Here is a 15459-nt window from a genome sequence, read left to right on the forward strand (position 1 = left end):
CACCAGGCTGGTTCCCAGGATGCAGCTAGTCTGCTGGGCTGTGGGAGTTGGTCCATCTCCTCGTAGAGGAGCGACCCAGCATCCTACCCTGGAAACAGTCCTGACCTGAAGCCAGGAGGGCAGCTCTCTCCCCTCTTATCCCTGCTCCTCCCATATTAGGGGAGCCCCTTTCTTCTCTCTGAGCCTCAGTTTCCTCATCTCAGCCATGAGTGTGTTTTCTGGGCACATCCTTTGGGCCGGGCTCTGTGCTGAGTATGGGGTCCACACAGGGTCCGGCAGTTACCCTGCAGGTCTTTTTGAGGCAGTATCTGAATTGTCTCCCTTTTCCTGAAGCTTCCCTTTATAATCATCTGGATATTGAGCTTCAGAATGGTAGGATGAAAGGTATATCTCATAGGAGATTGGGTTTCTATGCATAGAAATGATGAAAATGGAGGATGGTAAGGACTGATACTGCCTTTTTTGGAGAGTATGATATTATGATATAATAAGAAATATGTATTTGGTCTTCCTCCCTAGTTCCTAGCCCCAAACTCCTGAAACCCTTGGAACCTCTGAAGTGATGAGGGTGTCATTAGTATGTGAAGGAAATGACTGGTGGCTGGGGTCCCTAGATAGCTTTAGGATGGGGGCTAGTGAACAGAAAGACCAAGGCATGACTGGAAGGTTGGAACTTTTAACCCCATCAAGTGACAGTCCCCTGGAGAAAGGAAGGGTAACTCACTCCAGTATTCTTGCCTGGAGAATTCCATGGACAGAGGAGCCTGGCGGGCAACAGTCCATGGGGCTGCAAAGAGTTGGACTTGACTGAGCATCTTTCACTCACTCAGTGACCTCCAGGGAGAGAAGAGGGTCTGGAGATTAAATTCTGTTGCCAATGGCCAAAGATTCAATCAACTATGCTTACCTAATGGGACCTCCAATAAAAACCCTAGATGATGGGGTTTGGAGAGCTTTCAGATTGGTGAGTACATCAAGGTGCTGGGAGGGTGGTGAGCCCAGAAAGGATATGGAAGTTCTGCAGCCACTACCCCCGCCTTCCCTCCCTTACGTGGTCCTATGCGTGTCTTCCATTTGGCTGTTCCTGAGTTCTACCTTTTATAATAAACCAGTCAATGTAAATAAAGAGCTTTTCTGAATTCTGTGAGCTATTCTAGCAAATTATTAAATCCAAAGAGGACTTGTGGGAACCCTTGACATTATAGCCAACTGGTCATAAGTCCAGATGACCTAGACTTGTGACTGGCATTTAAAGTGAGGACAGTTTTGGGGGGCTTAAACTTCAGGGTCTGCACTGACTCTAAGTAGTTAATGTCAGAATTGGATTAAATCATTGGACAACAGATTAGTATCTAGAGAACCGGAGAATTAGTTGGTGTGGGGAAAACTCTGACACATTTGATGTCAGAAGTGGTATGAGTAGAAACGAATCATTGAGGGCAACTTGGCAATATCTATTAAATACCTTAAAAGAGTTTTTGCCTTTGACCTAATAGTTCTGTTCCTAGGATATCATCTGAAGGAGATACCATCGAAATACATGAAAATTTATGTACACAGATTTCCATTGCAGCATTATATAAAATCAGAAATGATCTAAATGACCCACGCTAGGAGTCTGGTGATATCAATTTGGCTATCATGATTTAATGGAATGCTACACAGCCATCAAAATGATGTTTTAAAGACTACTCAACAATATGGAAAATTGAAATGATAGTGTGTTAAATGAAAAAAAAATAAAGCTCTAGAGAGAACTTGATCCCAATTTAATTAAGAATATTTATACATTAAAAAGTTTGGAATAAAGCACCCTAATATATATTAACAATGGTTATTGCTTGCTAGTGAATTATAGATTTTTTTCCTTTATACATTTTGGAGGCTTTTTTTGTAAAAAGCATCAATTAATGTGTTGCACTCAGTCATGTCCAATTCTTTTGTGACCTCAAGGACTGTAGCCTGCCAAGCTCTTCTGTCCATGGAATTTTCCAGGCAAAAATATTGGAGTGGGTTGCCGTTTCCTACTTCAGGGGATCTACCCGAACCAGAGATCGAACCCGTGTCTCTTGTGTCTTCTGCATTGGCAGGTAGTTTCTTTACCACTGAGCTACCTGGGAACTAGAAAATGTAGCATTCCTCTGCAGGCCTAGCTCTAGTCTTTTGATGGAGGTTGTCCCCATCCCAGAGGTCAAGTCCAGAACCTCTCAAGACAAAGAAAACTACCGCCTTGCTTGATGTCCTCTTCCTTTCTCTTCACTCATCACCGTTTTTCCGTACAGAGACCCTCTGACAATGCTCACTCTCATCCTTACTCAAATCAGTTTAATGGCTCTCCTTTCATCCGTGCTGGGCAGTCAGTCCATCACCGGGTGCCCGTGGTCCAGATGGGCTTTCATTGTTACTTTCAGTTCTCATTTGCTTTGTTCTTTTGCTGTTGGAGAATTAGCTTCAAAGGACCTGGCATGCTAAAATCAATTCAGCTTAATCTATGGAGATGTAAACTTTGGGGACAAATAAACTCTGATCTAGCTCCTAAACCCTTAGAGATGCCCCTGGCTTTCTGCTGCCCTATGTTAGGAAAGAATGATTACTTTTCGTGACCTATTCGGTCTGTAATTTCTCCACCTAGTAAATTACTGACAAGCTTTTCTTTTCAAATGCTAGCTAGGGAGGGAGTTGGCTTGATTTTTTAATTCAAGGTATCATTTGAGCCCTGAGGTAAGGAGAAAGGCCAGGAGCGTGGTGACACCAGGGATCCACAGAATGAACCTTGAACCATTGTCCCACCAGCCTCGAGCACTGCGCCTTTGAACTGTTTTTTTTTTTTTTTCCAACACTCCCTCTTGCCTGCCCCCAGGGTTAGTGATTCCCGATGAGCCAGAGGGAGTTGGGGGTGGCCAGGGAACTTACCGGAGCTGTGCTCAACCCTGAATTCTAACTGTAGATCCCAGATACTGTTATAGTCTCAGGGAGGAACAGTCAATAAATGAGCATTTATTGAAATGAATGCAATCACATCTCAAATAGCAAATAACTAGGAGTGAGGATCCTTCCTTGTTTAATTGCTAAGTTGTGTCCAACTCTTTGCAACCCATGCACTGTAGCCCGCCAGGCTTTTCTGTCCATCAGATTTCCCAGACAAGAATACTGGAATAGGTTTGGCATTTCCTTCTCCAGGGGATCTTCCTGACCCAGGAATCAAACCCTGGTCTCCTGCATTGCAGGTAGATTCTTTACCTTCCGAGCCACCAGGAGACTCCTTTAACCCCCTTTAAAATGTACCAAGAAAGCCGGGTTAAAAAGTGAATTAAAAAAAGCAGCAGCATAACCCCCATCTTGCCCCCATCTGTTGGCATCAGCACTATTCAATGCAGGACGCTCCTCATTGCATCCCTGCCTCCTCCCAGCATGTTTCCCTCTTCCTTCAGAGCCCCACCACCTTGCTGTCTCAGCTCTCACCTCTGTCGTTCCCTAATTACTGAAACCAATTAGTTGTATTTGCAGATTGATTGATTATGATTAAATTGGAACTCATTCGCACTAAAACCTGCACCGGGATTGAACTAGCATTTTATATGCGATTATGGTCATTCTATTCCTGTTTTCCATCTTCATCATATTTTTAGTATCACCATCTCCAAAGGCTAGTCGTGTATTTCTGTGTATTCACCAGGCCTGACTGCTTGGGTATCTGTCAGGGCCCTGGACTCCAGGTGGCCAAATACCATGTTCCTCCCCTCTCTGAAACCCTGTGCTTCCTCCTGAATTCTCTCAGTTAATATCGTCACTGCTCACTCCATCAGGCATACTAGAATCCTCAGCATCATCCTCAACTCATCCCTATCGTAACCTGGGGACACTCAGGTGCCCTGACCTGACCACTCACAAGTCTCTCTGCCCCTCCCAGCAGCTCTAGGGGCAGCTCTAGGTTCTGTATCCCCACTTGGTCTCTGTGACAGCCTCCGGTGAGGGCTCTACTTCTCATTCCTTGTCACCATAGTCTTTGCCAGCCCTCGGTTTACAAACCAATCTGATCCTTTCTCTCTCTCTCTCTTTTTTTAAAATTTAGAACCGCTGAGAACTCTCTGTGACCTACAACAGGTGTCCACAAACTTTAAAAAGCCAAAGTCAACAGTTTAGGCTTCGTGAGCCAAACCTTCCCCATCCCAATGACTTAGTTCTGTTTGTGTGGTCCCAAAGCAGTCGACCATGGACAATTGTATGTCAGAAAATGGCCATGACTGTGTTCCAATAAAGCTTTATTGACAAATAGGGTGGTAGACCAGATTTGGCCACAGACAGATTTGCCAACCCCTGGCCTACAAGGTAAAGCTTGGGTGGCTTCTAAGGCTCTTTCAGTCTTGTCTTGGCACACATCTTCCCCCTTGTCTCTCAATGTTTCTATATCCACTGTGCAGCCAGGATGTTCAACATACCCATCTTGGTACATTTTCCCCACTCAGCCTCCTTTCCCTTCTCTCCGTGGTCTTAAGATTCAAAAGATTTCACAGAGCTGTCTCTGTCCTAAGGAAGGACTTCCATGAGATTTATGTAGACTTGTATTACTGTGCTTGTCATTCTCTGTTATGAATATCTGGTCACCCTCTGTCTCTCCAACTAGAATGTAAGCTTTTCAGAGCCTGGAAAGTTTCTTTGGCTCCCTGTATATCTTAGGATTGCATCTGGCATATAATAATTATGCAGCAACTCTTCAGTGAATGAAAGGCTGTATTAATCATTTCTATATATGCATTTGTTGTTTTTCATCGAAAAGGGGGAAACTTTTCTAAATCTCTTTTGTCATTGGCTCAGACCCTGTCCTATTATTTCTCCCAAATAAAGACCTCCAGACTTGTATCATATTTTCTGGTGCATTTGTGTTCAGTTCCGTCAGTTCAGTTCAATCACTCAGTCATGTCCGACTCTTTGTGATCCTGTAGACTGCATCACACCAGGCCTCCCTGTCCATCACCAACTCCTGGAACTTGCTCAAACTCATGTCCATCCAGTTGGTGATGCCATCCAATCAGCTCATCCTCTGTTGTCCCCTTCTCCTGCCTTCAGTCTTCCCCAGCGTCAGGGTCTTTTCCAATGAGTCAGTTCTTCGCATCAGGTGGCCAGAGTACTGGAGTTTCAGCTTCAGCATCAGTGCTTCCAATGAATATTCAGGACTGATTTCCTTTAGTATTGACTGGTTTGCTCTCCTTGCAGTCCAGGGAACTCTCAGGAGCCTTCTCCAACACCACAGTTCAAAAGTATCAATGTTTGTGTGACTAGTTAATAATTGCTTGCCTAGCCTTGCTGAGCTGTATCTCTCCAGCAGTTTCTCCATGATGCAAATCAAAAGAAGGCATCTTGTTCATTTGTAAAGCCCTCACATTTTGTGGTTAAAACCCCAGTGCTTCCCAAACTTACCTTTCTGTGGATAATAAACAGATTTCAAGCTAATGAGGACTGAGATAGCAAACATTGTTCTTCATTACTGATTTGAGTTTGCCAGTTAGCACAAAGAATTTCAGCTGATTCTTCAGAGCTAGACCATTAGCAGATAAATACTGACTCTGCCTGCTATCTGGATTTCATCTGATACACACTCTGTTTAGGTGGCTTGACTGATGAGGCTGTTCTGTATGATCACTGTGCTTCCGCCATTGTTCCTGCCTGAATTGGCTATGACCCTAGAGAGCATCATGGAACCAAAGCGTGGTTTTCAGAGGGCATTGCGTCAGAAAGTAGCAGGTACCAGTGGTGGCTCCAGATATTTCTAAGAAAATAGATTTGTTGGCATCATGCGCTATACATCTCTCAGTCTCTAGAGCAGGACCATTTCTATCCCAGGTCTTGCTTGGCTTCAGAACATCAGCCTCATTCCAGGGAGGATAGACCCAGATCCACGTGGGAGTGCAGACTTTGATTCTAGAAGATTCCACAGGCAGAGAGTGGATTCCTTTTTTTGGAAGATGTGTCTTACCATGTTACCTTTTGTACTCTGCACAATGACAGTTGGACAGGCTCCTGTGACCATCATAGATGTCCCTCCTGTGGCCCACACAGGCATCTTGGAGGGGGTAGAATTGGCCATGCTGGTGCCTGGTGTTCACGTGTTGCGTGAGACTGCAATGAAATCAAAGACCAAAAGCACGGTTATATAACTCTGAAGCACAAGGGACTTTAGCATAAAGAGGGGATACGTTCCAGTGGAAAGCACACCACGTGACTGAGTTGTTCCTGAAAACTTGATCTGTGGTCTCCACTTCCCGAGGATGTGGAAGGTGGCCAGAGCCCCTTCGTGTTGCACCCTGGCTGTCTGCAGCCGGAGGCAGAAAGATCCGGCCTGCTCCCATGTCTCCGCCGTTTTATGGGCATATTTCTCACACCCTGTTCTGCTATTAAAAACAAAATTAGGCACACATCACATGTCTCAGACTGCAAGACCCATTTCCTTCTAATAAGCTTCTCGTTTCCTGGGCTTTCCCTTCACTGGAAAGATTAAATCTCCAGAGGCTCCCATTATGGATTTCTAGTTTTGTACTTTCCCCCTCACCCCTTCTGTTATTTTGAAAGAAAAAGAAGTTAGTGAGCTTTGTCTGCCTCTGTGCATGCATGCACGCACACACGCACACACACACACACACACAACAGAAGTAGATATTCTTTTTTAAAAAATAATTTATTGCTTGATTCTTTCTTAAGAGTTATCAATTTTGTTGATTTTTCCCCAAAGCTCCAGCTTTTTTTTTTTTTTTGGTGGCATCACATGGCATGTGGGATCTTAGTTCCCCAATTACAGATCAAACCTGCATCCCCTGCAGTGGAAGCCCGGAGTCCTAACCACTGAACTGCCGGGAAAGTCCCCTTGGGAGCAAACAGAGAAGGATGACTTTGTCCCACTGACCTGGGGCCAAAGAAAACAGAACTCTGAGCTGAGCTGTTTCTTCTCCATCCTGTCCTGGGCTGAAGCAGGGCCAGCCTGGATGCATACTGCAAACAGGAAAACCATGGGGATTTGGGGCCTCGAAGGAGCATGTTCCTTCAAGCAGGGCACCGGAGGGACCCCTGTCTGAGGTCTGAGTTACCAAATCCAACAGTCCAGAGGTGAGGCAGCTTAGGGAGTAGCCCAGGCAGCCAGGTAAGGGTCGGGAGGCACACCCACCAAGGCCCTCATTTCCAGGTCAAGTTCTCAAACATCCCTAACCAAGCCCTCTGGAGTAGCTAATGTCAGGATGTAGGCTCTTTCACTGCTAAGATCTAGGGCATGCAGAGGGACCACAGGGGTGAGGCTAGGCCCTGTCAACAGAAGGGGATCATCCTTCAGTGTGACAGCATCAGCCCAGAGTTGAGGATGGAGTCAGAGGGATGGGAAGAGGAGATGGTGCCTTGGGAAGGAAGTGGTCCAGAGAGCAGGGCCAGGGCTCAGCTTGCAGCTGGCCATCAGGCTGGCCCACCTGGGACCCCAGCAGGGACGCTGTCATCATCTGACATTTTCTACTGTTGCATGGTTTGTGTCAGACCTGTTGTAAAACCCCGTCACAGAGGCTGGAAGGAGACCCAGCCCAACCCAGTTTTCAGATGAGGCTGTGGGGCAGGCCTGCCCCGATCATGGGGACTGGATGGACTTCTTTGTGAGCTGATTCCCATCTCAGGAGACCCTCCGTCTGCATCCCCCTACCCTCAGTGTCTGGACTTGGGCCGAGTGAGGCATGACCTCTGCCCTGGTGTCCTTGAGTGCCATGTGCCAGGATCTCAAGCTGAGTACTGGCTGTAAGCTGTTCTAGGTCCACCCGACACGTGCTTGGAAAACATATGGCTGCTTTAGATAATCTTGGGCATGTTTCATTGATGAGAAAAGTCTAAATATGCAGACAAACCCCTTAATTCAGAATTTGGAAAGGGCTAAAATGTTTTCTGTATCATCAGTGGAAAAAAGAGGGGTGTTTGAACAGCAGATTAATAGGGTATGAAAAAGAACACAGGCTTCCTATTCTTCTTTTAAATACTGTAACGATGTCCACGGATCCTTAGAAAGGGGCTCAAAGGACCTCATGGATTCTCTTGGCCAACCTGGCTCATTTCCATGAACAAACCAAGGCCTCAGGGTTTGGCTGCAGACCTAATTTGCTAATATGCCTGGCCGGGAGCCCAAGGTCCTGACTCCCAGACTAGTCTTCCTTCTGCTGGAGCACACATTTATTCATGGAACGCATCCAGCATGCTGAATTAGTATTGATAATGAATCTGCTGCTGATATCTGGTGCTTACTTGTTCAGAATCATCATCCATTGAACAGCTAGCTGTCTGTCTAGTGCCTCCTTCAGCACATAGGTGGGAACATAGAGCCTCGAATGAAATGTACAAGGCACTTGTAGCTCACAGAAGCCATGATTTCAGCACCTTGATTTCTTTGTATTTCTAGGTGGTGTGGGCTAGGTGTCATGAGACAGCAGTAACTGTCCTGCTGACCAGTCAGCAGTGGGGGAGGTAACTTGGCTGTGGTGAGTGAGGGCACTGCTGTGAAACACACGACCTCTGACCTGGCCTGGGAGGACTGATGTGATTTGGTCAGGTAAAGAGGATGGCAAGGTGTTTCAGATGGAAGCACTGGCTGGGAGAGTGCAGAGGTCTGAAAAACAATCCCCAAAGGAATCAGATCCCCAAGGCTAGAAACTTATAAATGTTACTTTGGAAAAATGGTCCTTGTAGCTGCCAATAAATTAAGGATCTTGAGATGAGGAGTTTATTCTGGATTATATGGTGGTTTCTAAATGCAAGCACAAATGTCCTTATAAAAGGCAGGCAAAGGGAGATCACAGACAGATGAAGAGAAGGTAACCCCAGGGCAGAGATTGGAGCCTTACGGCCACAAGCTCAGGAAAGTAGACTTGTAGGAAAAAGTGGGAAAAGAATCTTACCTGGAGCCTCTGGGGGAGGGCAGGTCTGTCCTCATCTTGATTTTGGTCTGAGCGTGCATATTAAATCGCTGTCTTGTCCGACTCTTTGCTACCCTTTGGACTGTAGCCCGCCAGGCTCCTCTGTCCATAGGATTCTCCAGGCAAGAATACTGGAATGGGTTGCCATGCCCTCCTCCAAGGGATCTTCCTGACCCAGGAATTGAACCTGTGTCTCTCTTATGTTTCCTGCTTTGGCAGGAGGGTTCTTTACCACCTGATTTCAGATTTCTAGCCTCCAGATTGTGACAGAATAAATATCTGTTGTTTTAAGCTACTACATTTGTGTGATTGATTAAAGCAACCACAGGAAATTAATGCAAAGAGGAAAGGAAAAGCCTGCCTGGGTCAGGGTTCAATGTGCTTGCTGGGAGGATAGTTAGATATTTAGAGACGTGGTAACTACAGTTAGCCCTTTGTGGATGCTGAATCCATGGCTACAAGGTCTAGCTGCCCAATTCCCATAAAAAATTTTTTTATGCATTTTTTATTAGGGGACTTGAATATCCGTGGATTTTGGTATCCACAGGGTCCTGGAACCAATCCCCTACCGATACATGGGGGAAACTGTAAATGGCTAGGGCTGATGTCTTGCATTAGTTCAGAGTTCCTGCAAGTTTCTGACTGGATCTTATCTTCCCACCTGGAGTGTGGGTCTCTGGAGGGGAACCACGATGCCCGGCAGATCACTGTCTTTATTCTCCGCAGTCCTAACTCCAGTGCTCCTCAGGTAAAGGCAGCTTGTTGAATGGCCCGATGCATGCTGGCAGCTGCCGCAGCTGAGCTCACACTGAATTTATTGATGAAAAATCAAAGCTGTCCATGTCTGGTGCTCAGATACAATTGACGTACCTCTCATCTCTAGACTGTGATCTCAAATCGAATTCCCATGCCTCACAGGAGTGTGAGGTGTTAGGAAGTGCTCAGCCAACCCATGATGAACAGAAGGCGAAAAGAGATCAGGGCTCTGGAGGGAGGGACTCTGGGTGGAAAGCTGAGCAGCTCTGGCGGGGGTAAGAGGATGGGCGTCCCCCTGCTGGGGGAAATGGCCTTCTTGATGGTAGAGTCAAGTTCTCTGCCAGCCCCAGAGAATGTGATTAAAGATGCCTCCGGGGCTTTTATGACACTCTTATTGATCTGAGGTTGTTTATAGCCATAAAACAGCTGTAAATTAGAGGAATGAAATAAAAACAGCAGGATACTTAACTCCTGTCCTCCTAGGAGGTTGAGAAAGCTTTCTGCACGGCTCTGTGGCAGCAGGGAGCTGAATGTACGTCCACAAGGGGGACTCTCATTCTCCTTCCCTCCCTAGCTCAAGCTGAGGGGTCGCTGCCTTCCTGTCTTCTCCCCGCTGAAAGCAAAACCTCAGCCTTACTGGGAAGTGTCCATGGCTAACGTGATTCCCAGCTGGGACCACTGGCTAACTGTGCACCCCCTACTTTGTGTAGGGTGTCCCTGGTGACTCAGATAGTAAAGAATCTGCCTGCAATTCAGTAGACCTAGGTTTGATCCCTGAGTTGGGAAGATCCCTTGGAGAAGGGAATGGCAACCCACTCCAGTATTCTTGTCTGGATAATTTCATGGACAGAGGAGCCTGGCGGGCTACAGTCCATGGGGTCGCAAAGAGTCAGACACGGCTGAGTGACTAACACAACACTATGTTGTGTTAGCTACTCAGAGCTAGTTATCTCCTCCTTCCAAAGCTGTTTTTCTGTTTTCTGGTGTTTTTTTTTTTTTTTTTTTTTTAATCCCCTTCCCTCCCTCTCTTTTCCTCCCATTCTCTTTTCTCTCTTTTTTTCTTTCTGTTTTGGCCACCTTTTTTTGGGGGGGGGGGGCGCGTTAAAGGGTTTTGACACATCACTCTTTGTAAAGTAATTAGGAGTTTTCTGCAGACAGTTGCCAATCATTTCAATGCAGTAGAGCAGTGGCTCCCAATCTTTTTGACAAGAGAAGACAGTTTTTCCATGGATGGTGGGGTAGGGGGCAGGTATGGTTCAGGTGGTAACATGAGGAATGTGGAGCAACAGATAAAACTTCACTTGCTAGCCCACCGCTCACGTCCAGTTGTGTAGCCCAATTCCTACCAGGGGCTGGGGACCCCTGCAGTCAACCACGCTTTGTGACCATTGGACTTTCTCTGCTTTCCTGTTGTAGAGATCCGAGAGGCCTTCCGGGTTCTGGACCGAGATGGGAATGGCTTCATCTCCAAGCAGGAGCTGGGCATGGCCATGCGCTCTCTGGGGTACATGCCGAGTGAGGTGGAGCTGGCCATCATCATGCAGCGCCTGGACATGGATGGTAAGACTGGGGCCCGCAGCATCCCTACCCCCCCACCCCTATCCCCTGGGATGAGCCAGGACTCATCAGAGATCTTGGGTTTGAAGGGCCTTTCAAAAGAGTCAAAAGACTTGGAGTCAAAAAACTTGGATTCGTGTCCTGGCTTACATTTCAGGCAACTTGGACCAGGCAACTTGGAAACTTGAACCAGGTCTGGGTTTTTCAAACCACATTGCACAGACCTCCAGGGGTCTGCAGAGGCCTGCACAGACCTCCAGGGGCCACTAGAGGGAGCTGGGGGTGGGGGCTGGGTTGGGGAGGCCTGGCTGGTGGAGCAGTGAGAATGATTCTGTTTCATTTTCAAAACAGCTTTGTTGAGACAGCATCCACACACCCTAAGATTCACCTGTGCAACCTGAGTAATTCAGTGGCTTTGCGTGTATCACAGGTTTGCACAACCAATAGCATTATCAATTTTATAACATTTTCATCACCCTAAAAGAAACCCTGTACCTCTTATTTATCACCTCCATTCCCTCTAAAAGTGAAAATGTTAGTTGCTCAGTCGTGTCCCAACTCTTGGTGACCGCATGGACTGTAGCCCACCAGGCTCCTCTGTCCATGGAATTCTCCAAGCTATCGCTCTATCCCCCACCAAGTCCTGGACAACCACTAATCAACTTTCTGTCTCTATGGGCTTAGCTCTTCTGGATCATGGGATACACGGTCCTTTGTGACTGACTTCCTTCACTTACCATAATATTTGAAAGGTTCATCCATAGTGTAGCATGTATCACTATTTCGTTGCATTTTATTGCCAAATCACATTCCATTTTTTGGCTATAACAGCTTCTTTTCTCTCTGTTTTACATACTGGTTTCTACATACAGTCTCAATGGGGGAAAGTGTTTCACTATCCTTAAACAGTTCTGGAAAATGACGGCATTTACTGATCCTTAAGATTCTTTCCTGCTCTAAAACCCTAGGAGTTTATTCCAAACTGGCTGTGACCTTCCTGCCTTGGCCAAAGGTCCAGAAAGAAGCTTTCTTATTTTAGGTTTTTTTTTTTTTTTTTAATGTGGACCATGTTTTAAAAATCTTTATTGAATTTGTTATCATATTGCTTCTGTTTTATGTTTTGGGTTTTTGGTTACGAGTCATGTGGGATCTTACCTCCCCAGCCAGAGATTGAACCTGCATCCCTTGCATTGGAAGGTGAAGTCTTAACAGCCGGACTGCCAGGAAAGTCCCCTAATTTGGTTTTTTCAACACACACTCTCCCCCTCTGGAAAGCAGCTTGATCCCAGGTGTAAGGGGTCCAGAGTGGTGGACTTTGGGGATTCTTGTGTAGAGCATGAAGTAAAGACCAAGTGAAAGGAAACAGAGGATGGGGGCAGGGGTCTTTTGGGAGAGACAGATGAAGACCCTGGTAGGGGGAGGTTTGCTTGGCCTGCAGACTAGCTGAACATAGCTGTGTCCTGTTGTCTTGCCGGGCTTGTTGGAAAGATGATAAATTTAATGGTGACTGTATGGTGACTGGACCCCAGTGCCAACCACCAAGGGCAGCTGTGGGCATTTATCTTCTGGTTCAGGAAAGAGATGTTCTATCAGGGATGTTCAGTATTACGTGGAGTGCTGGCCCTGTCCTTACGTCTCTGATTGATTGTGACTCTGTGGGTCTTTGCAGGCCCGATTCGACCTTTCTCTGTAGTTAGAGGTACTGGGTTGGCCAAAAAATTCTTTTGGGTTTTTCTTCATCATCCTATGGGAAAACCCAGATGAACTTTTGGCTAACCCAGTATTTCTGAAAAGCTGGAGCAAAGCACATGTTGTATAGCAAAATCTCTTCCCTGGATTCCCATCATCATTTCAGAGAAACACTTCCAGAAAAAAAGAGTTTCTTCCTTAAAATAATAGAAATCTTAACCTACCCTCTCTGTAGAATTAAGTTTTTTTTTTTTTTTTATGCCTTTGAGTCTCCTCTCATAGCGTAGCAAAATAAAACATGGTCAAATGGACTAAAAGCAAATGGACTTAGCAACATTTAGTCAAAATGAGCCGGGAGCTATCATGGGAGAGTTACTTCCATGAAAGTTTTGTGGGTCTTCATCCAAGTACATCCTTCTCTCTGTCTATTTGCTCATCAGACCCCGGCTCATGGGGAATTTTTACATTATTGCAAATCCTCCCTGATTGCAGGAGGCCTTGGAGTCCCCTGGGGGCCTCGGGTGATGTCGCTGTTCCTGGAGCTCAAGCATCAGGACTCAAGCAGCCAATGGGATGAAGCTTAAGAGATGCCAGGTTTCACCCATTCATTTGCAACATCATCCTTAGTGACCAATGCCGAGGGCGTGACTTCCAAGCAAAGTGTATAGAGAATTTCTATTAGTTCCTTTAACAGAAGCCTAAATCATCTGCTTTTTCATGGTGACCCCATCAGGTGAAAGCACAGTTATTTACTTTTCTTTCTTTGTTTAAATATATTAATTTTTGTTTTTTAAAAAATTTCTGCCATACAACAATGCAAATCAGCCATAATCATATATATCTGAAATGCAGCTTCCTCAAACTTATTTTGTTGCCTACAAAAGAATCAGTACACAACAAATGAAGACAATGCAGCAGTGCAGGCAAAAAGAATTGCCTTTTGCGATGTAATAGATGCTTAAGTATGAAAAGAGCTAAGGGAAAAATACCCAGGCTGAGGCTGAAACGTCTTTATGTGATTTGTCAGTGACACTGGTAAGTGAAATTTCTGGGTTCTGAGTACTGGATATGCGTGGATTGACTGTTTTTCAGTGTCCTTCTCTTAGTGGGGTCTTTTGAGCTATTCTGTGTTTTTTTTTTTTTTTTTTCAAGTCAGGTTCTAATTATTTCCTTCCTCCCAGCTTCTGTAACTGGAGATTCTCTGCAGACATTTGGCCCTACCTAATTAAGCTTCTCTTTGGTGTGAAACTTGTGGAACGGCAGAGATTTTTGTGAGGATAATGCCGCATGCACGCACACGCACACACACTCACACAAGGGTTTTGGGCCAGAACTTAGGATTCTTCTCTGTAAGATGACCGTGCCTCCTGACAGACCCTGGTCCTGGGATCCAAGGGCATCAGGAGAGATGGCAGTGCCTCCGTGCATCTCACCTGGCTGTGATTTGAGGCTGGTCTGGCCCACACACCGATCCATTCTCTCTGGGGTCCCTGCCGGTTTGCCTGCTGGTGAGGTCATACCTTCGGCACGAGGCCCAGATGGAATTAGACCAAGTCTGTACAACCTTAGTCTCTCCATGAGGCTTTCATTAGGTGGTTCCTGGGGAGTGGGGTGCTTTGCCGACTCTGTGTGTAGCAGTAATCTCCCTGGATTAGGGAGCTCGCTGGCTTCCTGGACACAGAGCCTGTGGGAGCCAGACGGTTCCAGTGTGTGTGTGTTGTGGGGAGCCGGTTTTCCAGAGGGCAGAATGGAAGACAGGCAGTAGCAGGGTCTGGAATTGCTCTCCTGACCATAGCCTATTTGACTTCAGAGCTGGGACTGACCCTGTGTGTGTGTACACCGCATAGGCTGAACTGCCCCGAGTTAAATAAACAGAAAACCCAAATTCCTGCCCAGTTGCCCAGTGCTTCCTTTATGGCTGCAAAGGTTCTTTCAGCCTCTGCAGCTGAGGTGACTTCTGAACTGACATCAGTTGGGGACTAGGACTCATGTTTCCCAGATGCTTTTGCCAACCTCTCACCTTCAGCCCAGATTCGGGAAGTCTGAAGCTCTCTTCCTCAGCTTCCTAGAAACATTTAAGCTCAGTGACCTAAGGCAATCCTTGCATCGGGAAATCCATTTCTCTCCAGTGCATTGCAGTACCAGTTATGTACTGTCCTTAGAAATGATAAAATAGTCACCTTACAAAAGCATCTCCAAAGCTTAAATCTTTTATAGAAGCAAGTTGAGAAAGTGACTGTGGGCTCTGCCATGCCCCTGCTGCTCTCATTAGCTCTGCGGTTCCCACAACAGTTCCTGGCGCCCCTCGGAGCCTCCTGTACTGTCCTCTGGGGAAAGGGGGCTTGGTATCTTTAAGACCAAAGGGACATTTTTGACTCTTTTCTGCATCGTAATGGTTTCACCAACTACACCACTGTGGGCATCTGGAGTGAACCCAGCCAGCTTTGTAAGTAGTTTCCTGAAACCATCAAACCAGGAGATGCTTTCAGAAGCCCATGGTTTCTGCCTGGGTCCCCGCTCATATTTC

The 15459-nt window shown here is 46.2% G+C and overlaps 1 protein-coding gene across 4 annotated transcripts in view; it reads left to right on the plus strand.

Moving 5' to 3' along the window:
- CALN1 (calneuron 1) overlaps positions 1–15459 on the plus strand; it is a 490771-nt gene that overhangs the window by 236310 nt on the left and 239002 nt on the right. For all 4 annotated transcript variants that reach the window (XM_043456427.1, XM_043456428.1, XM_043456429.1 and 1 more), the window contains one exon: positions 11103–11246. In XM_043456427.1, coding sequence (XP_043312362.1) covers positions 11103–11246 — 144 coding nt within the window. The remainder of the gene's footprint in view (positions 1–11102; positions 11247–15459) is intronic.

Source organism: Cervus canadensis, chromosome 32 (assembly GCF_019320065.1).
Source record: "Cervus canadensis isolate Bull #8, Minnesota chromosome 32, ASM1932006v1, whole genome shotgun sequence".
Taxonomy (NCBI): domain Eukaryota; kingdom Metazoa; phylum Chordata; class Mammalia; order Artiodactyla; family Cervidae; genus Cervus; species Cervus canadensis.